Source organism: Ostrinia nubilalis, chromosome 20 (assembly GCF_963855985.1).
Source record: "Ostrinia nubilalis chromosome 20, ilOstNubi1.1, whole genome shotgun sequence".
Lineage (NCBI taxonomy): Eukaryota > Metazoa > Arthropoda > Insecta > Lepidoptera > Crambidae > Ostrinia > Ostrinia nubilalis.
In genome coordinates this window covers 12333763-12356889 of record NC_087107.1, presented here as the reverse complement: position 1 = coordinate 12356889, position 23127 = coordinate 12333763, and the positions used below count along the sequence as shown (strand labels likewise).

General features: G+C 43.3%; 1 protein-coding gene and 1 long non-coding RNA gene across 2 annotated transcripts in view; both read left to right on the top strand.

The window, feature by feature from the left end:
* The window catches only part of LOC135081907 (uncharacterized), a gene marked incomplete at its 3' end in the record, with an annotated part of 106198 nt that overhangs the window by 74513 nt on the left and 8558 nt on the right, over nt 1–23127 (top strand). The window contains exons 5-24 of the mRNA XM_063976688.1: nt 7448–7540; nt 7861–8012; nt 8599–8788; nt 10268–10408; nt 11119–11256; nt 18393–18446; nt 18753–18914; nt 19020–19073; nt 19179–19232; nt 19533–19694; nt 19784–19837; nt 19947–19997; nt 20103–20156; nt 20359–20529; nt 20864–21131; nt 21205–21419; nt 21495–21548; nt 22015–22070; nt 22183–22360; nt 22611–22757. Coding sequence (XP_063832758.1) covers nt 7448–7540; nt 7861–8012; nt 8599–8788; nt 10268–10408; nt 11119–11256; nt 18393–18446; nt 18753–18914; nt 19020–19073; nt 19179–19232; nt 19533–19694; nt 19784–19837; nt 19947–19997; nt 20103–20156; nt 20359–20529; nt 20864–21131; nt 21205–21419; nt 21495–21548; nt 22015–22070; nt 22183–22360; nt 22611–22757 — 2448 coding nt within the window. The remainder of the gene's footprint in view (nt 1–7447; nt 7541–7860; nt 8013–8598; nt 8789–10267; nt 10409–11118; nt 11257–18392; nt 18447–18752; nt 18915–19019; nt 19074–19178; nt 19233–19532; nt 19695–19783; nt 19838–19946; nt 19998–20102; nt 20157–20358; nt 20530–20863; nt 21132–21204; nt 21420–21494; nt 21549–22014; nt 22071–22182; nt 22361–22610; nt 22758–23127) is intronic.
* On the top strand, nt 12523–16725 carry LOC135081666 (uncharacterized). Its single transcript, XR_010259237.1, has 2 exons — nt 12523–12595; nt 16596–16725. It is a non-coding gene; the product is annotated as an uncharacterized LOC135081666 (long non-coding RNA).

The following is a 23127-nucleotide window of genomic DNA, read 5'->3' as shown; positions in this document are numbered from 1 at the left end:
GAAACACTTAATACTGTAAGGATGGGTCTGCTTGGGTCAGCATATCCGGCATCAGAAGACTATTAGGTGATTTTTTGTGATGATAGGGAATAAAAAAGAGAGAATAAAGATCCTAATGGGTCGCTGTGGACTACGCTTAGGTGTGACCCTACATAAAATAACCCAGACAGCTTTGTATCAGCTTTGGCTACTGGCAGTTTAACAAGGGGTTCGCGTATAGGATCAGTTGCAAGCAACCGACTCAGTCTTCCCTTTATCCGACTGGTTGGGTGTGGACTAGAGTCGATAGCAACATGGAGCCTACATGGACCGATTTGCCCGTAGCTGCCGAAGCTTGCCTTGAAATGGTGAGATGTAAGTGTAAGAAGTAGTGCAGAAGCTGGTGCTGTCTGAAAAAACAACTATAATAGTCATAGCCGTAGCCTTTGTGTTAAAAATAATCTCCCGTACTATGATAATATCAATCCTCACTTTCCTCACACTTACCTTTCCGTTATCACTGGTACAATAGTATGTAGAAATAAAAATGTTAATTAAAATAATAATAATAATAATAATCATTAGACGTTTGACAAATTCAAGTTCTTTATTTAGTGCTTTCTTCTTATATTTTCATTAATACAGTGTAATTAAACTATTTTCAACCTTATGTCTTACACATAGAGTTCAAAATTAATTGAAGAAAAAATACAAATCATGGTAGCATGATGTGCCAGGAGCTCTAAATAAATTCTAAAATAATAATCTTTACTTGCTTATGAACCAAAAAGTATGAATTCATGGATAAAATAAATATTTTTTTCCGACGCTCATTAAAATTCGCCCGCTGTGTCCTGAAGAAAAATTTTTTTTACCTACTTTTTTCAAAAAAAGTACCATACAATGGTATATATTTATAATCCTGATAAATGTAGCTTTCAGGACATATTTTTTTTATTAGATTATCTCCAGTGGTTTAAAAGTAAACGACGTTTATTTTAAAAAATACTTTTTGGTTTTTGTGAATTTTACTCCATATTTCTATTTTTTTGTATGAAAAGGCAAAAAGTTTGTTCTAGAAATGAATTTGCCATCCTTTAATTATCCGAAAATGATACCACACTTGCCCTAATATCCATAGTTTTGAAGATATGGGCTTTAAAGTGAAGCGCGGCAGAAGGAAACTTGCCCCCCCTCCCCCTGCTACCACAGGGGGGGCTCCCGATGTCTACCGACGGAAATCTACTCAGGAGCACCCAAAGAACAACTGGTGCAAAAATGAGACTTCTATACCAAAGTGGAGGGGTTCTTGCACTAAATTCCCTACTAATCAAACGTATTCGGACTTTAAGGTGCAGTAACCAGTTTAGTGTGTTGTTATTAAATTTCACTTTCATAGACAGATAAAATAAAAATAATTGAATACTACCTACGGATGTTGAATGTTTATTTATTATATTTACACTTGAGAATAATGATAATGTCCTACTCACATTGAGTTGTTAATTGTTATTGTGATATGTAAGTAGTAGTAATTTTTTCATCTTAATTGATTTTAGGCTTTTTGCCTAACTGCATGTCACTATTTTTCAACAATAACAAGCGTCATGCCTACGTTAATGTGCCTTTCCTTTGCTATGTCTTCTGTTCAAAATTGACATTTGAATATTAATTTTTCTTTTGTTGTAACACTCGCACCTACTTACCTTTTTACCAGTAATACCTTATCACAAAATTGCTAGAATTCTCTAGTTCGTTTAACCGAATGGATCTATAATGAGATCCTATAAATATCCCACGCGTGGGCGTGGGTATATTGGACCGGGCGCCCACGCCGGCGGCTTGTGGCACCTATGATACTGTTGATAACGCAGATACTTGCTGATAAGTGATAACAATGGCCAATTACTAAACACCCACACGCGCCACAGACGTTAGTACGGCACCGGAATCCGAACTAAACGCGCGCGTTTTCGGGAAAGTACAATTTTGAATTTGGAACTTTTATTTTTTTAGTTTTGACAGCTTTTGTTTTTTTATTTTAAAACAAAGGAATATAGTAGACATTTGTGTTGTGATAAAAACGTTTTGGAGATTATCAAGACTTTTTGTGTTTTAATTAAAAAGAAACTCTCATGGTGGTTACACAAAATATGCCTGCACTCGCATTTGGGAAGCTCATAGCGAAGTTTTCGCTAGCTGTAAGTTTATTTTTTGATGATGTTTTTTATAACACGGATTATCTTAAGTCTTCGCTTTCAAATATCTGATAAGTTACACTGTAGATATGCTATTTTTGTGGATAGAAACAATTTGAGTTGCTACCCAATGAGATTTTGAATGTAAATTAGGTAATTGCTTATTTAATTTATTGATACCTACGTGTAAATCGATTCAGTATCTCTGTTCAGTTAATTATGTAATGATAAAATCTTGGAACAATGCCTTCGAAGTGTCGAACGATAAATTCATTTGTTGTTTACCTACTACAGAATATTGCATTGAAACTAATGTTTTCCTTATTTTATTGCATGAATAATAAACTGCATCTTTCTATAGAAATGTCGGATTGTAGTGTGAATGCATTTGTTGGAAGTAATTAAGTAGGTATTACATATTGTAGGTAACGGGAAAATCGTGGATTTAAAATGTAGTAGTGAATTTAATTTTACTTTTGTATGTGATTCCATTATAAAAATACGTAATCCTTTTGCGACCGTCATCATTTAAAAATAAGCTAACTTATTAGAATAGTTTTTCTAACACGTACATTTACTTACTTAATATTATTTTAGTAAAACTTATGAGACATAAAATATCGTCGCTTTTCTTTACTCTAATTTATATTAAAATTTATACTGAAATCTCCGTATACCTATTCCAATAAGAATATTCTAGGCTTTATTACCAAGTTTTTTGCTGAAAAATCATTGAACAATTGATAATTTCGTAGAGTCAAAGTACTCATAAGCTGCCAAAGTTCACATTAGCATATTTTCTGCGAGAAACGTTTCCCTGCAAAAAGACATGTCGCTGAGAACACAATATTACATAAACAGCCGGAATTTTGGAGAACAGATGTACGTTCTACCTCATTATCATAGTTTGCGTATTCACTGTAGTACACGGATATTAAATCCATTAATATTCGTGGATATTCGTTCGTTTAATATCATCATAGGCTTAAGCTTGGAAATAAATAAATAAATCATTATTTTATTATCAATAAAGCTACTGATTAAATAGTAGCTAATGAATAAATTTTCTAAAATTATTTATGGTAACTTTCACATTCACGTTTTAAACCTTGGCGTGACAGCGTCCTTTAACAAGACAATTGGTTTTAAACTTTTAAGTATTTTAAATTAGGTATTTAAGTAACTTCTTCACATGTTGTCAAGAATTCATAGACGCCTGAAACCATTTCAACCAAATCTGCAACGATACGGAAAACTGGCAACTTTACCTCATTTTATGTTTCAATGGGAAGCAAAGTGCAAACCCCTAACCTTTTCCCTAAAGTCAAACTACAGACGAGGCGTCAGTACAAGGGGCATTATTATTTCCCTGACGCAGTCCATTGTTGTCTTCCCATGAAATATCTGATATTACGTAGTAACCTAAATGTTGTTTGTTTACTAACTAATATTAGTGGTTTTCCTTTATAATATGCGCCAGAGTTTAATCATCAATGATCGCAGACATAAGCACATGTTAATCCCCCCCACCCCCCTACTTGGCACAGTAACATATAGGCTCTTGCAGCGCCTACCTGTCAAAAAACTGTCAAAAAAGTTATTTTATTCTTGCAATCACAATGTGGACAATTTGACATTTACCTCCAAAAATAGCCAAGTAACCAGTGACAGAAGGTGGTGATGTGGTGAACCTGTTTGTTATTGAATGTCTTGTTACATACTACTCAGGCCCCTCTTTCCCACTGGGCACTCTGGGCACGTGCCCAGGGCCCCGCGATCGAGGAGGCCCCCGTCTGTTCTCATAAAAGATCTTTCTCCAGTCTCCAGATGAGAAGGACCTCCCTTGATCCTTATGTGCCCAGGGCCCCTAGTAGGTTAAAGACGGCCCTGATACCACTTTCTAAGAAATATTTTTTTTGAGAGTAAACAGGGAATTAAACCAATTCATGCTAAGGCCAAAGGCTGCTCATTCATTACTTAAAACAATGAACGCATCAATGAATCAATAGGGATCGTTATGGCAGACAAATAGCTTGTCCGGGGGCTGATAAGGACCGGTTGGGGCTATCACTGAGTCAACTCAGGGCTGGGAAATTATTTACAGAAATTGCATATTTACTAGCTTCGTTCGAGCATGATCTTTTGCTCCATAAATGTCTGAAAATGGCTGCTTTCAGAGAGAACTAAAATATGAATGTATTCTTATGTCAAGAATAATAATTTATAAAAGAACACATTATTTTGTCAGCTAATACCCAAGTCAAAAGAAGCTTATGTAATGTAATTATTACCATTAGCGTGAACCCTACAATAACATTAATTGAATCTGTCAATAACTGAATGTGATAACAAGCAATTGTTCTATTTACATGTGTGTCAACAAAAACGAGACCTTTGTTGATGGACGGACGAGTGGCTGAGATAGGAAGAGTCGCAATGTTGATTAATGTCCTGTTTCCGAGATGGTAGTGAATGAAATTACTCGTTCCGTCCGTGAATCATGTTGGTTAATAAATCCCGAGTTAAAATGTAACTAATGAAATGGAAATGGTATTTCTTAAATATTTAGCAAAAGAGAATATTAATGATTTCTAAATTCAGAATAACAAGAGCCATCACCAATGTGATGCATAAAAGGTTAACTAAAATGAAATTAAAATAGCTATTTCATGTAATTAAAAGAAAAAAAAAGGATCTGTACTTCAATTGAGAACAAAAAGGGGCGCAACCACTGTGATCCATAAATGGTCAACATTTGGATGCCTACGTGAGCTGGTGTTGGCATTGTGACTAACTACTACGTCAAATCTGAAAACAAATGCCCTCGCACCTTTTCTCGGTCCATCCTGAATGACATCAACCGTCCCGCCGGAAACACTGTTGTTTGTGGAACGCATTGTTATTGCGATTTCGTATTTAGATCGCAAATGAATACTACTCCTATATGGCTGCGCAGGAGTAGGTACATTCAGTAAATTCCCTCCTCCCCCAATCAGTCTCACACCAGACACCGCAACGGGCGGACGTTCCATCGCCGTTTCAAACGACAAATTAATTAAACCCAAACACGTCCTCGATCGTGAATTGTGTTCGTAAAACAATTGTGCAATTAAAGCGGTTAGCGTTTACAATTGGTTTAGGGTTCTGCGTTTCATGGAACTGGGCAGTGGTTTCTGTGTATTTGTGCAATGAAAATGGTTGTATGGTATGTGACGGAGCAGTTTAAAGAAGAGGTAAATTTCATTTCATATTATCCTTCACTCAAAATTTCAACTGTTGTAGCTTTCATACCAATTTCTTCTTCTACAAAATATAATTTAAGCTTTTGTATTGCAGAACTACTAATTATAAATTCCGAATCCCGTGAATGGGCTTGATTACAAACTTAAACCCTTCAATTTGGGAAAAAACGTAAAAGTCTTCCGTTTGTTTGACTTGAATCTTAATCCTCAAATGAAGATCCAAAATTGTAACCATGTGATGCTAAAGTTCTTATTTTATGTGCATTCTATTTTCCTTCAAATTCCTTCCAATCAGCGTTATTGCCCTGAAAAAATTTCCACTTCAACTGACAGATGCGTACCATGCATTCCAGATCAAATCAATTCCACGTCAATATATCAGCTGTGGAATCCGAAAACACCTCTTGTACACATACCAAATCGCATTCCTCGCTATAAATTTAATTAAATGGATTATTTTTAGCCCATTTCAAGTTTCCTGTTCAATATCATATTCAAGTGTTTATTTTTATCGAGCTGCGGGGTTTTCCTACGGTTGTGCAAACAGGCTGTCCGTCAGGGCTCAGTTATGAGCGCCTGACTGACAGCGCAAATATTCGAGACGCCTCTTCTATCTTCAGTAAATAAGTGCATGTAAGACTTTTGGGTCATCCGAATGGAAATGGCGTGATAATTATTTGGCGATATCCATGTGATGAATATAAGGTGCATACACATATAGGGATCGAGGAGTCTAATAAATAAATCAAAACAGAGGTTATTGCTAGAAGAAATGGACTAAGAAGACCTCTTAGTTGCTTATTCGGTAAAGTTATTCTGACAAAAGCCTAGTCCAACTTAGACAACTGGAACCTTTATGAAAGTACAAATTAGTTTTAGGTTACTGACATCACAAAAAAGTTATGGAAATCCCCATATTATTATCCTAAATTCCTTTGGTTTGAAATCTGCTTCGTTTTCCCTGTTTGTTAATTGCGATTGTACAAACGTTCTAAATAAAAGCGTGACTTATTGTTACTAATAACTTGTGCCTACATACCTACATCAGTTTCTAAGCCAAGTGCATTTCATATCTAAACGTTTATCCAGTATTATTGTGTAGGCAAATATAATTGTTTGTCGTAAGGACATCAGCGATTGAGTCACTGTCGCCGAAACGTTAACGACGATACAATGGGGCTCGTGTTGGAGCGATAACATCGTCGCGTTACGTTCTTATTTCATTTCAACTCTACTACTCGACCGAACACGTGTGTTTTAATTCATTTTTCCTTATTTACGTTGTAAATATTGAAAAACTAGTGCACCGAAAGTGAAGGCAAGACATAAATCAAAAAGCATTGCGCTGTTTAGGTAATACCTAGAAAGTTTATTGTGATCGCGATATTACTGGCCTAATAGTGATTTATTAAGCGTCTACTATTTTATTGTTGTGTTCAAATTAATGATCGCCAGTGAGAGTCTAGTAGGTATTAACTAATGCTAGAATTTCATACCAAAGAAACGTTTTATCAATCGCAAGTATTATAAAAACTTCAGGCATCCATAATGTGTGTTGCGGTTTAGATATTATGTGACTGTTCTCGAGTGCTATCGTTTTCAATGTCCTATTACGGTCTAATGAGGAACAACTTACTGACATTCTTGATGTAAGATTGTCGAGGTTTGATAGCGTACTGCTACCTCTCTAATTTTTGTAGAAATATCACAATCTAGTATTTGACAAAACCATTAGAAGAATAAATATAATATAATGCTCCTCCTGCAGTAGATAGATTCATATAATTGTCATGCAGTCGACAGCAGATCAGATAAATTGTTGTTGGAAAATTGTACCTAGCTTTTACACTCTTATGTAGTTGTAATTGCGTGCAATATTGCAGTATTTAACGGGATATGCCGGAGTCCAAATTAGCCCTTCAAGTACCCGTGAATCGAGACACAACAGAATTCCTCCAGCGACCGCTGAGGGTTTCATACTCTATAATGTACCATCAATAACTAACTTTGGTTTTCTTTTGTTCCCAGAGCGAGCAGTCGTCGCCATTCCGGCGCTGGACGACCGGCAGCGGCGCCGGCAGCTCGTACCGCCATCACGACCACAGAAACATGTATAATAAGGTGAGTTCTGAACCAGTGATGAAGTCTTACTATTTTAATTGAAATGGAACGCGAAAGTTTAAAATCTTACAGTAATGAAGTCTTTAAATAAGTCGCACATATTCTGACAAAAATGGTCCCTGTATTGGAACAATCAAAGACTTTTTCACTAGGTGTTACTGCTGAACATTGGTCTCCTCTATTTACGTAAAACGTTCCATGAAACATAACTGGTTCTAAGGGTAAAGCCGTTCCGAATGTTACAACAAATGAAACTCAGTCCAGGTTGGCGGCATTCTTTTTAAAGGGTTAGGGATAATCAAGTTACTCTATTGTTCTAGCAAATGAGCGAAGGCTCAGCGCCAGTGGGAGGCACCGGCAGTGGCGGCGTGGCGCGCTGGTCGCTCGGGCTCGAGCAGCTGTTAGCTGACCCCGCCGGCGCGGCCGCTTTCGCGCACTTCCTCGCTAAAGAGTTCGCGGCTGAGAACATCAGGTCAGTTAGCTTGGGGATTATATTGCGTGTAATTATATTGCTATCGTGCTCGCACACTCACTACGGCCGCCCGTCGCACAGTCGCGACAGCAATATAATTACGTGCGAGTGATAAGGATGGGGGGTAGCTTGGGGTCATTGGACGAAATTCTATATACTCGGAGGCCGGACTTTTTGTCGGCGACCGGATTCTGTGTGTTTCGTTATGAATTCAAAACTGGTGCCATTCAAATTTGGATCCGAATGGACCATTTTTGAATTCGTTACGAAATGCGAATGGGACAGTCTGCATCAAACCCCCTGGGAACAAGCTGATTGCTGATGATCATCCATCGTGGCTGAGAAGAAAATAAGTAACCAATTGAACTACGTGACTTACGTGTAGTTGCGGCTTTAGCACAATCATTTGGACAAATGCTATAACCATGTGCCTTGAAAACTCAAATTAGTAGAACCAGTGCTCTGGGCAACTTAGATTTTCTGCTCTTAAGCTGCTGCAGCTGCTTCCCTTAAGCTGTTGATGGCAAATTTGTAACTTTATTGAGCTAAACTTCATATCTTAAACAAATTCCCTCCTTCTACCCAGGTTCTGGTGGTCATGCGAGCAGTACAGCTCAACAGAAGACCCTGAGAAACGCGCAGAGATAGCTCAAGAGATCTGGCACCGGCATCTAGCGGACAAGGCGTCAGAACCGGTCAATGTCGACGCCGCAGCGCGCCGCGCCGCACAACTCCGTCTGGACCAGCAGCCGGCGCCGCTTGACCTGTTCCAGCAGGTAAGACCTTGTTGCATCAGCCTTTAGGTCTAATTTTGAAAGATAAGCGCGCAGAGATAGCCCAAGAGATCTGGGGGGCTACTCCGAAACGCTATTCACGTAGTTTCGGGTCTATCTGTCATTGTCGCTCATGCTGGCATTTCGCTTTGTGTGAGGGGATGGCAACATTCGAAACTACGGATCTCGTTTTTCGGAGTAGCTCCTCTGGCACCAGCATCTAGCGGACAAGGCGTCGGAGCCAGTCAACGTAGACGCCGCAGCGCGCCGCGCCGCACAGTTCCGTCTTGACCAGCAGCCGGCGCCGCTTGACCTGTTCCAGCAGGTAAGACCTTATTGTATCAGCCTGTAGGTCTAATTTTGAAAGATGAACGCGCAGAGATAGCTCAAGGTATCTGGCATCGGCATCTAGCGGACAAGGCGTCGGAGCCGGTCAACGTGGACTTGCAGCCGGCGCCGCTTGACCTGTTCCAGCAGGTAAGACCTTATTGCATAAGCCTTTAGGTCTAATTTTGAAAGATAAGTGCGCAGAGATAGCTCAAGAGATCTGGCACCGGCACCTAGCAGATAAGGCGTTAGTTCAGTTCCGTCTGGACTTGCAGCCGGCGCCGCTTGACCTGTTCCAGCAGGTAAGAACTTGTTGCATCAGCCTTTAGGTCTAATTTTGTATGGCCGCAGGAATCCTAATTGTATCAGCAGCTCGCGCCGCTTGACCTGTTCCAGCAGGTAAGACCTTATTGCATCAGCCTTTAGGTCTAATTTTGTATGGCCGCAGGAATCCTAATTGTATCAGCAGCTCGCGCCGCTTGACCTGTTCCATCAGGTAAGACCTTATTGCTTGAGCCTTTAGGTCTGCTTTTGAAAGATAAGCAAGCAGAGTTAGCTCAAGAGATCTGGCACCGGCATCTAGCACAGCTCCGTCTTGACCTGCAGCCGGCGCCGCTTGACCTGTTCCAGCAGGTAAGACCTTATTGCTTCAGCTTTTAGGTCTAATTTGGAATGGGCCCAGGGATCTTGCTTGTATCAGCAGCCCGCGCCGCTGGACCTGTTTTAATGTGCCCAGGCATTTCTTTTGCAAACATTTTAGGAGCTGCAGTAGGTAATTAGACTACATCAGCCAGTAGATCTAATATAGGCCCACTGATCGTTAATACATTAGTATCTCTATTGTTAAATATAGTCCCAGTAATTCGCAGGATGGTCCAACAAGTAATATTTCATCTATTCATGATCATCTGCTGTTTCTTAAGCTTAAAGGTGTGGTTTATAAGGCGCACGTGCGTTTCAAAATCCATTATTATTGATAAAAAATAAATGTAAAATGGTACAAAACACCACTTATTCGGCACCCATAATGCATCTAATGCAATCATACGCGCGACTATAGGACCACATACAGAGTCTTGCTTAGCAAAAATAAAGCCTATCCCAAATCAATAAAGTTCCTTTTCGCAAGTTTTACACCAAGTTTCATCCTTACAGGCCCAGAAGCAGATCTTCAACGTGATGAAGTTCGACAGCTACCCGCGCTTCCTTCGCTCGGGCGTGCACGCCGAATGCGCGCGCGCGGACCTCTGCGGCCGGCCCTCGCCCTACGCGCCCGCAGACCCGGAACCCGCTAAGGTAACTACCCTCCATCAATATACATACAGCATTTACTTCAGCCAACGATGGATTTGCAAGCTGAAGTGGCAATGGTTAGGGCATACTAAAGCCCGGTCTGTGAGCACGTAGAATTTTGTCCAATGACCCCAAGCTACCCATCCTTATCGCTCGCGCGTAATTATATTGCTGTCGCGACTGTGCGACGGGCGCCCGCAGTGAGTGTGCGAGCGCGACAGCAACATTATTTCGCGCGAGCGATAAGGATAGGTAGCTTGGGGTCATTGGACAAAATTCTAAGTGCTCGCAGACCAGACTATACCTCTATAGTACGCAGAACTGATGGCCAATGGGGTAGTAAGGTTTTGAAGTGGAGGTCATATATCGGAAAAAAATATCTTGTGATAAACATGGACTGACTAACAACATGAGTAGTTTAGATAGACCTCCCACTACTTGGACCGACGATCTGCTGAAATTTACAAGACGCGACCACACACGGGCAACGCAAGACCGGTCGTTGCGCAAGACCTTTATCTAGCAGTCGACATCTTATGATTACAATACCCCCAATTGAGGACGTATAGTCCATTATATTACAGTTTTCACTAACTTACTATATCTTTATTTAGTTACAATAATTCCAACTGAGGACGTGTCTAGTTCCTTCCTAATAAATCAAATTAATCATTCATCATAACACCACATAACATATTAAATTACGTTTCCAGCAAAGTCCCCTAAAGAAGTCAGCCAGCAATGCCTCCGAGAGGCGGCGTAGTGGCGGCGCGTCCCTGCTCCCTTGGAAGCTGCGTGCGCCCTCGAGAGACCGCCAGCCGCCCGCCAGCCCGCCGCCGCCGCTTGCTGACGTGAGTACAGAACCACAGTGGGAACTAGAGGTGGGCTCACAGTTTGAGCAGGACTTAAAATAATGTACCTAGATAAAATTAGGTGATACAATTATTATTAAAATACTAAGTTTTCATTCATTGAGACCCAAGAACAGTTGTTAGTGTGACTTTTTTATTTATTTATTTTTTTATGAAAGTATCTTACTAGACGTTTAAATTCAAATAAAAAAATAATTATGTAGTGTTTGTTAAACACCTGTACCTTTTTGAATAGCTAATGAATCAAGGAACTAAATTCTGTAATTTGTACACAACATTCCATACATTTTTTCTTGGAAATTCTTCGTTTAATTACCTAAAACATATTTTTTTTGCAAAATAATACATGGTTTTTTAGCTTTTACTTGAGTAATGATGATTCTTTCTTGCAAATTTTAATTTAAAATGTCAATCTTATTATTTAGCTATACGAATACAACAAAAAAGTTAACATTATTCCGTATTCTTCATTGCAAGGGTACATTTTAACATAAAAACTGGAGATTTTTAAAAAAATACTTAAATCTCGAATAACTTGGAAATGAACAAGTTTCGGACATGGTGTCATATGACTTAAATGACTGCAAATAAGCTCTACTTTAACCCCTTTCAAGGAATGTATCGCTTTACCTGTCACCCTGTAGAAGTCGGAGAGGCAGTAGCGGCGTAAGGGGGGGGCGGTGGGGGCGGTCCGCCCCGGGTGCCAAGTATCAGGGGGTGACACAAGTCGCGCAGATTAGTACTCACTGGCACATCTGCATGGCAAATCTGCGGTCTATGTCATGATACGGGGGGGGGGATTGTCTTTCAATCTTCGAATCGGTAGGTAACCTCAAAATTCTGGGGGGTACCAGGGGGTGCCTTAGGACTTGTGACGGGGGGGGGAGGGGTAATCGCCCCGGGTGCCAACCCATGCTACGCCGCCACTACGGAGAGGCGACGTAGCGGATCCCTTCTTCCTTAGAAGCACTATTGTTCCCACCTCTCGCTCCCACCGCTGCAACCCCAGTAAAGCCCCCATAATAAGTCCCTGCTCCCTTGGAAGCTGCGTGCGCCCTCAAGAGACCACCCGCCGCCGCCGCTCGCTGACGTGAGTACAGAACCATTCCCACCTCTAGTCCCCACCTTATAGAAGTCGGAGAGGCGACGTAGCGGTTCCCTTCTTCCTTAGAAGCTGCAGCACGACTGTTCCCACCTCTAGTTCCCACCGCTGCAACCCCTGTATAGCCCCCATAAGAAGTCCCTTCTCCCTTGGAAGCTGCGTGCTCCCTCGAGAGACCGCCAGCCGCCCGCCAGCCCGCCGCCGCCGCTTGCTGACGTGAGTACAGAACCATTCCCACCTCTAGTTCCCACCTTATAGAAGTCGGAGGGTCCCTTCTTCCTTGGACGCTGCAGCACGATTATTCCAACCTCTAGTTCCCACCGCTGCAACTCCTGTGTAGCCAGGATCTACCCACCTCTCGCTCCCACCGCTGCAACCCCAGCATAGCCCCCATAAGAAGTCCCTGCTTCCTTGGAAGCTGCTCGCTGATGTGAGTACAGAACTGTCCCCTCCGCTGTAACTCCTGTGTAGCCAGCACCACAGAATAATAATGTACTACAGTTACGTACAGAAAGTTTTCTTCGCGAAAGTATTAAAAAAAGTCTTTGAAATAAATTCTTCTGTGAGAATTACATTTTTATTCTGTGCCAGAGGACTCTGAGGAAAGCTATGAGTGAAAATTAGCTTCAGCCGGGAAACACTCCGTATACACTAATCTTAAAGTTCTAGCATAGCGCTATGGATATTCGTCCCCTAACATACCTTTAAACGATCATCAGACACGCCTCCTTCACACCTTCGTAGGTAGGTACCATGAAAATAACAGCATGATTGATAGTATACAAAAGACCATAAATAAATTCCTTAAAACAAATATGTATCAGTATAAGGAGGCTTGTCTTACAAGCTTTATGTGTTGTACGATTATTCATGTGTTCAACACGCTACGTACACACCTTCATGCCTCTAATAAACAGTGTGATTGGTATGCAAACAACAGCCATAAATACCTTTTTATTTACAACTTAAAGGCAATAGAAGTTTACCTATATCATAACGTCATTAAATATCACGCCCTAAGCGTAGGGAGGCTCGTACTATTGGAACCGTTATGTCCTGATGCATGCGTCTTGCACGCACACCTACTCCACGTCAAATAGCATTGTGAATAGCAATCTAAACATAATAAATAGTAAATTATGTGCAGGCATGATAAATATTTTGCCCATTTTCTAGTAAAATATAATAATATTGAGGGTCATTTTAAAAAGTGATGGAAATAGAGACAAGATTTAATATGTTATTTTAACACTACTTTTCTTTACGAACAGGCAACAGCATACAAAAGGTCACTCGCCAGGCGCCATAACTATTTTAAAAGAGATAAGTTAATGCGCCTCAAATTATATTTACTGTTATCATTACTATAAACATAGGATTTGTCTAATTATTGTGATAATCTGACATTCTTTAGATTATATTGGACTGTTTGGGTAATACCAAACGTAGAAGTAGATGTAGCAAAACTATTAAATCTGATAAAACTATTTTGTTGTTTGATTATGGATAATAGGATTGGGTTTTACATAAAAATACATCGCCATTCATAAATAATAATACTAAATTGTGTGTTATGTCGCCATCACACCACGCTATTGAATGTCCCAAAGTTCTTTTCAAAAGTTGCTGTGCCCTAACTGGATCAATATTGTATACATAGTTGCTTAAAATGTAAGACCTAATGTGAATGCGCTAATGTGGTAAAGAAATAAAGTATTGAGTATTAAGATCCCATCACGCCGGATGTATTTGACTTTAAATGTCCCCTAAATCAATATTTTGTAAAGTACCAGAATACAGAATTTCTCTGCATTGTGCAACATCAAATATAAAATTTGCAATAGTATAGCTATCTGCGGAAAGTAACGATAGCAAACGGCAAACATTCGCTCGCTATAGCTATATGCTGCTATTTTAGCGCAACTAATTGTGTGTTGTGTGCTATCTAGATAATAGATAGCAATCTAGCTGAAACTGGAATGGTGTTGGTCTATTTTATACCTTGTGCTAATTACTTTTAAGGGAAATCTTCCACTGACACGTACATAAGTTCACGATCAAGATAGGTGTTGCATCTGACATGAAGTTTATTTTGGTCTCACTACTGAGCACAAAGTACGTAGGTACAGGATATTTTGTAAATAAAAGTTCTTAAAAGGATAATTCTTAAAATGTATTGGACAGAATATCTTCTGTAGGTCCTCGCTAAAGAAAAAAAAATACAAAAAGAAAAATTGTTAGATGACTGGCATTTAGTAAAACGAAAATTTCAATTTACATAATATATTTTTACGGGATTTCACGGATTATTATTGTGTGAATAATATTACAGAGCAAGTATCACAATAGCCCGTGCGCTTTTGTAAATATTTGTCAATTAAACTACACTGTGGCTTTTCCCATCTAAATAAAGATACGTGCAATGTGCATCTGTAATAAACAATAACCAAATATTTTATTTACAGTAAAATTATCCTGTTTACTTTTATATGCAACTACTCGTATAATATTATACAACGCCATTTTAGTCTAAAATTAATTGTATCAATGTGAACTTAGTGAAGACGTCATGATATTAGGTAACAAAGTACATAATTACGTCCCTCATATAAACTTAAAATTTCTTAAATAACTAATCATGTTTCTGTCCTAGTAAAGTAAACTAGCCGAGTCATCATTCGTTTGCTACACAACTTCATAATTTATCAGATAGATTTATGTAACTGTTTCACTTTAGTCAAATATTTTTACTCTAATGTTAGCATAGTATCACAAGACTCCGGCCAGTGTTTTCTCGCTTTATCTAAAGGGCATGTGATGTGATACCATCTGTTTTGGACACCAATCTGGCGCGTGCGCCTAGATAGGTGCTGTGTGAACAGTTGTACTGGGTCGGAGCAGATCTTTTGATATGGCAATATTATTTTTGAAATGGATGCGATGTCCTTTGATGCTTGCAATACCGCATCTGATGTAGATCTTAAATAATAGATAATAGATAAATGATAGTGCATGCAAAAATCTGTGTTTTAAGATAGGTATTCGATAAATGACAGTGCATGAAAAAATCAGTGTTCTTAGATAGGAATTGTGTAAACAATTTACTCTATCGAACCAGATTTTTTGACATTACAATATGGATGCGTTGTCCTTTGATGCTTGGATTGACGCATTTGATGTACTCGTAGATCTGAGATACTATGATATGTTGATAAGTAAATTGTTTTCCAAATATCTAATGCTACATATTTTTGATTTATGCTTTTGAACTTTCATGGTCATTTAAGTACATTAGGTATAAAACATTGACGTTTAAATGTTTTATTTTTAGAATCTCTTACTTGTTTTTCGACTATTTATTACAGAACGAAGCTTGATTCAATCAAGCACAAGTTGAGGCTTCTGATTGGTTGAATTTATTAGGGGACAGAATATATGACTAAGATTGAATTGAGTTTTGGGCTATGTTTTGTAATACAGACCTTAGTGTGAATAGATCAGTCCGCACATTTCTCTCTTAACCGCCTCCTAGGACATGCTGAAACCTCATTCAATTCAATTTACATTACTCATAATAAGTATTATAAATGAAACAGCTTAAGAGCGATAGCACACTATGCGTTGCGGCGCCGCACTGCAAAGATTTCGTCGTATCACAGATGTTGCGGTGTGCCCTTCACAGATACTATGTAAGACGACGCAGCGTCACCGTTGTCGCAACGCATGTGTCCTTTGACTTCATTGACATATTGCGTACCCCGTTGCGAAACCCGTAGTTTACACGCGGCTTCATTTGCCGCGTCAGACGCGGCGTCGTTAGTCGCATGCGACGCCACAATGCCCACAATTCAAACAAACGCTTGCAAAATAGCTTCTCCTTGTACGCTCTAAACCAGTGGTTCATTTTTAATATTTAAGTCATGAGGGACCATTTTACCAAATTTCTGTCTTGTCAGGGACCACCTCATAATCGGTCAAAATCAGTTAGACTGCAAAAATCTGTTAAAAGTGGTTTTAACCAAGGTGTGCAAGTGCACTTCGTGGACCACTTGGAATGTCTCCAGGGACCACCAGTGGACCGCGGACCATCGGTTAAGAACCACGGCTCTAAGCTCTGCCGTATGTTTGTGTTTCGCCCCGCGTCTCCTTGAACGAGGCCTAACAGGATATGTCTTTAGCAATTTCCACATCTAACCTCCCATCTCCATTGCTCCAGGTAGTAAAATCGAGCCAATCGGCCGGCTGTTCGCTCTGCCGCGTGGTGCTACCGGACGGCGCTACGTCGGTGGTGGGCGTGGAGCCGGGCGTGCCGGTGCGGCGCCTGGTGGAGCGCCTGCTGCAGCGCCGGAACCTCGCCGCCGCCGCCTATGACGTGCTGCTGAAGGATGCCGGACAGGTATGTACTATACAGGGTGTTACTTTGCATTCTTGCCATATTTACAGAGGTTACTATATTACTGATACTGAACACAAATCCGTAAAAAAATAATGCCCGAAAAATTTTTTTTTTAATCTTGATTATTTTATTTTATCGACAATCTGTTAAACACACCACTAATTATCGTAACGCATGCACATCACTTGTTGGCGATGGCGATGGAGACTTTTTTACTTTTTATTGTATTTTTAAATATCTATTGCAATCTATTGTCTTTAAAATGTCTTTTTGACACTTGTAAAAAACTGAGAAATCCATCAATCACAAATCACGTTATAAATAATACAAAAATGTCTGAAGCGTATTCAAACAACGAATAATTTAATCAAAATGGTGGTTGGAGTGTCTGCAAGACGTCTTAGACGAAATGCTTGATGACGTACCCTTAGCGTTACACCAAATGCTCTACTACCAGCAGGATGGTGCTCCCCCACAATAAGGACGTCAAGTGCGCGAATAATACGTTTGGTGAACAGTGGATTGGACGAGGGGTCCAGTAGCTTGGCCACCACGATCCTCGGACCTGACACCAATGGATTTTTGGAGTGACTTGAAACGACTGGTATGCGCAGAAGAGATAAACAGTGTTAAACGCGTTACACGAAAGGATTGTTTTAATGAAACTGTGAGACAAAACGTTTATGTGTTGCGAAAACTAAAGCGAAAAACCTACGCTTCGCAGTGCTAGACTGTGCCTTGATCAGATGATCAGAACGGAGGCCACTTTGAACACTTGCTTCGCAGTATGTAAACTTTGTAAGTAGGAACTTTTTAATAAATAATTAATTGTGAATAAGGTGATTTCATTTCATACTTAATTTATTAATTTGTAAAAATAGGGTACAATGTTATAAATTAATTAAAACCCTACTAATTATTACGTATTTTTGACGGTCCTAAGCCCGTAAGTACTAAGTAGAAAGGGAAATTAGAAATCAACTGAAGAGTATTTTAAAATTATTATTATGACTGGATAAAAAGGCTGGTACCCAGAGCCATAAATCAACAGATTATTAAGAACTAGGCCACGCCCACTAGGTTTATTCCACTTGCACCTGTAGAACGTGCGAGACAAAATTGGTTTATTCCAATTTGTACTGAAAAACTAAATTTACTAAAATCTTAGTGTACTTTCTTTATGGGAGTCTCTTGTTTATCTTAAATAATAGGTATTGTTCCCTACTTTTATCTCTGTGAATATGGCAAGAATGCAAAGTAACACGGTGTATACTGGAGTGGCTTTCAGGGAGGCACGGATGGAGCGAAATGACAGATCTTAGGCATCATCTAGCTCGCTCTGCAGTGCAGGAACCTCGCCGCCGCCGCCTATGATGTGCTGCTGAAGGACGCCGGACAGGTAGGCATCGTGGGCTGAAGTAGCTTTCAGGGAGCTGAAGGACATTGATTGGGTACTTCTTCTAAGTCGTTTCGCTCTTGGCAGAGCGCCACACGATCAACTCATCATCAGCTTTTCCCTGGTCGACCAGTCGCTCTATGGAGCGACTGATTACGCACGGATGGAGCGAAATGGCAGATCTTAGGTATTATCTAGCGTCCTCTCATCTCTCCCTGCAGCGCAGGAATCTCGCCTACGCTGCGTATGACGTGCAGCTGAAGGACGATGCCCTGGTACGCATCATACACTTAAGTAGCTTTCAGAGAGCTCAGGGACATTGGTCAGGCACGCATGGAGCTGAAGAGGACATATCAGCAGCAACCAACTCTCATCTCTTGCTATGAAGGTCTCTCTGCAGTGCGGCAACCTTGCCTGCGCCACTTATGACATGCTGCTCAAGAAACAGACACTCAGATACGTGGCAGGCTTCAGTCTCGCCAATCGCGCCGAATCGGAATTCTCCCATGGAAGTTTCCTTCCTTTATAGAAGAGACTAGGGCATTAGAGGTCCAGGTACGTGCAGGCTTCAGTCTCGCCAGTGGGCCGGCTGTTCGCTCTGCCGCGTGGTGCTCCCGGACGGCGCTACGTCGGTGGTGGGCGTGGAGCCGGGCGTGCCGGTGCGGCGCCTGGTGGAGCGCCTGCTGCAGCGCCGGAACCTCGCCGCCGCCGCCTACGACGTGCTGCTGAAGGACGCCGGACAGGTATGTACTATAGACTGGAGTGGCTTTCAGGGAGACGAAGGATACTGATCAGGCACGGATGGAGCGAAATGACAGATCTTAGGCATCATTTAGGTCGCTCTGCAGCGCAGGAACCTCGCCGCCGCCGCCTATGACGTGCTGCTGAAGGACGCTGGACAGGTAGGCATCGTAGGCTGGAGTGGCTTTCAGGGAGACGAAGGATACTGATCAGGCACAGATGGAGCGAAATGACAGAGCTTAGGCTTCATCTAGCTCGCTCTGTAGCGTAGGAACCTCGCCGCCGCCGCCTATGACGTGCTGCTGAAGGACGGGGGACAGGTATGTAACATAGTAGCTTTCAGAGAGCTCAAGGACATTGGTCAGGCACGCATGGAGCTGAAGAGGACATATCAGCAGTAACCAACTCTCATCTCTTGCTACGAAGGTCTCTCTGCAGCGCAGCAACCCAGTCTGCGCCACTTATGACATGCTGCTCAAGGAAGATACACTCAGATACGCGACAGGCTTCAGTCTCGCCAATCGCGCCGAATCGGAATTCTCCCATGGAAGTTTCCTTCCTTTATAGAAGAGACTAGGGCATTAGAGGTCCAGGTACGTGGCAGGCTTCAGTCTCGCCAGTGGGCGGGCTGTTCGCTCTGCCGCGTGGTGCTCCCGGACGGCGCTACGTCGGTGGTGGGCGTGGAGCCGGGCGTGCCGGTGCGGCGCCTGGTGGAGCGCCTGCTGCAGCGCCGGAACCTCGCCGCCGCCGCCTATGACGTGCTGCTGAAGGACGCTGGACAGGTAGGCATCGTGGACTTGAAATAGGGCATTGATCAGGCACGGATAGAACGAAATTGCAGATCTTAAGCTTAATCTAGCTCGCTCTGTAGCGCAGGAACCTCGCCGCCGCCGCCTATGACGTGCTGCTGAAGGACGCTGGACAGGTATAAGTATACTATAGACTGGAGTGGCTTTCAGGGAGACGAAGGATACTGATCAGGCACGGATGGAGCGAAATGACTGATCTTAGGCATCATTTAGGTCGCTCTGCAGTGCAGGAACCTCGCCGCCGCCTATGACGTGCTGCTGAAGGACGCTGGACAGGTATGTACTGTAGACTGGAGTGGCTTTCAGGGAGACGAAGGATACTGATCAGGCACGGATGGAGCAAAATGACAGATCTTAGACATCATTTAGGTCGCTCTGCAGCGCAGGAACCTCGCCGCGGCTGCGTATGACGTGCTGCTGAAGGATGCGGGACAGGTATGTACTGTAGACTGGAGTGGCTTTTAGGGAGACGAAGGATACTGATCAGGCACGGAGCGAAATGGATCTTAAACATCATCTAGCTCTCTCATTTCTCCCTGCAGCGCAGCAACCCTGCCTGCGCCACTTATGACATGGTCTCTCTGCAGTGCGGCAACCTTGCCAAGGAAGAGACACTCAGGTACGTGGCAGGCTTCAGTCTCGCCAGTGGGCGGGCTGTTCGCTCTGCCGCGTGGTGCTCCCGGACGGCGCTACGTCGGTGGTGGGCGTGGAGCCGGGCGTGCCGGTGCGGCGCCTGGTGGAGCGCCTGCTGCAGCGCCGGAACCTCGCCGCCGCCGCCTATGACGTGCTGCTGAAGGACGCTGGACAGGTATGTACTATAGACTGGAGTGGCTTTCAGAGAGACGAAGGATACTGATCAGGCACGGATGGAGCGAAATGACAGATCTTAGGCATCGTCTAGCTCGCTCTGTAGCGCAGGAACCTCGCCGCCGCCGCCTATGATGTGCTGCTGAAGGACGCCGGACAGGTAGGCATCGTGGGCTGAAGTAGCTTTCAGGGAGCTGAAGGACATTGATTGGGTACTTCTTCTAAGTCGTTTCGCTCTTGGCAGAGCGCCACACGATCAACTCATCATCAACTATTCCTAGAGCGACTGATCAGGCACAGATGGAGCAAAATGGCAGATCTTAGGCATTCTCTAGCTCTCTCTTATCTCTCCCTGCATCATCCCTGAAATCTGCGCCGCGTATGACGTGCAGCTGAAGGACGATGCCCAGATACACATCATACAGTTAAGTAGCTTAGCTAAAGTAGCTCAAGAACATTGGTCAGGCACGGATGGAGCTGAAGAGGACATCGATGGTAGATATCAGCAGCATCCAACCTCATCTCTTGCCATGGAGTCTCCCTGCAGCGCAGCAACCCTGCCTGCGCCACTTATGACATGCTGCTCAAGGAAGAGACACTTAGGTACGTGGCAGGCTTCAGTCTCGCCAATCGCGCCGAATCGGAATTCTCCCATGGAAGTTTCCTTCCTTTATAGAAGAGACTAGGGCATTAGAGGTCCAGGTACGTGGCAGGCTTCAGTCTCGCCAGTGGGCGGGCTGTTCGCTCTGCCGCGTGGTGCTACCGGACGGCGCTACGTCGGTGGTGGGCGTGGAGCCGGGCGTGCCGGTGCGGCGCCTGGTGGAGCGCCTGCTGCAGCGCCGGAACCTCGCCGCCGCCGCCTATGACGTGCTGCTGAAGGATGCCGGACAGGTATGTAGACTGGAGTGGCTTTCAGGGAGACGAAGGATACTGATCAAGCAAGCTGTGTCTCCTCTTTCCCTGCAGTGCAGGAACCTCGCCGCCGCCGCCTACGACGTGCTGCTGAAGGATGCCGGACAGGTAGGCATCGTAGGCTGAAGTGGCTTTCAGAGAGCTGAAGGATACTGATCAGGCACGGAGTGATATGGATCTTAGGCTTCATCTAGCTGTGTCTCCTCTTTCCCTGCAGCGCAGGAACCTCGCAGCGGCTGCGTATGACATGCGTACTACTGAAGGGCGCGATACAGGTATGCATCATACACTGCAATGGCTTTCAGGGTGCTGAAGTACATTGATCGGGTACAGATGGAGCAAAATGGCAGATCTTAGGCATTTATTATCTAGCGTTCTCTCATCTCTCTCTGCAGCGCAGGAATCTCGCCTGCGCCGCGTATGACGTGCAGCTGAGGGACGATACCTAGGTACGCATCATACAGTTAAGTAGCTTTCAGAGAGCTCAAGAACATTGGTCAGGCACGGATGGAGCTGAAGAGGACATATCAGCAGCAACCAACTCTCATCTCTTGCTATGAAGGTCTCTCTGCAGTGCGGCAACCTTGCCTGCGCCACTTACGACATGCTGCTCAAGGAAGAGACACTCAGGTACGTGGCAGGCTTCAGTCTCGCCAATCGCGCCGAATCGGAATTCTCCCATGGAAGTTTCCTTCCTTCTTTATAGAAGAGACTAGGGCATTAGAGATCCAGGTACGTGCAGGCTTCAGTCTCGCCAGTCGGCCGGCTGTTCGCTCTGCCGCGTGGTGCTCCCGGACGGCGCTACGTCGGTGGTGGGCGTGGAGCCGGGCGTGCCGGTGCGGCGCCTGGTGGAGCGCCTGCTGCAGCGCCGGAACCTCGCCGCCGCCGCCTATGACGTGCTGCTGAAGGATGCTGGACAGGTATGTACTGTAGACTGGAGTAGCTTTCAGGGAGGCACGGATGGAGCGAAATGACAGATCTTAGGCATCATCTAGCTCGCTCTGTAGCGCAGGAACCTCGCCGCCGCCGCCTATGATGTGCTGCTGAAGGATGCTGGACAAGTAGGCATCATAGGCTGAAGTAGCTTTCAGGGAGATGAAGGATACTGATCAGGCACGGAGCGAAATGGATCTTAGGCTTCATCTAGCTGTGTCTCCTCTTTCCCTGCAGCGCAGGAAACTCGCCGTGCTGCTGAAAGACGCGGGACAGGTACGTGGAAGCTTTCAGGTTTTAGGCAGCATCCAGCTTCCAGGTATTGCTGAAGAAGTGAGGAACTACACGGCCGCGTACGACGTCTTACTGACCGTCGCTGATCAGGTACGTGGGGTGAAGGTTTCCAGATCTTAGGCAGTGTCTACTCTTTCCGTGGTATTTCTTATTATGATCTTAGGCCGCACCCATAAAAGAAGACATGCTGCGTAGTGTTCCCTAATGGACGCTAATCAGGGATCACCTTCTAAGTTCTTAGCCAGCAATCGTTCTCCCATGGAAGTTTCCTTCCTTCTTTATAGAAGATACTAGGGCATTAGACGCAAACGTGGTCGACCCAGGCAAACTTAGCGGCGCACTGTAGCGGACGAGGCGAAGAGGATCGGCAAGACCTGGAGCGAGATCAAGCGAGAAGCTCAAGACCGAACGAGATGGAGGACTGTTGTGGACGCCCTCTGCCCCATCTAGGGGACATAGG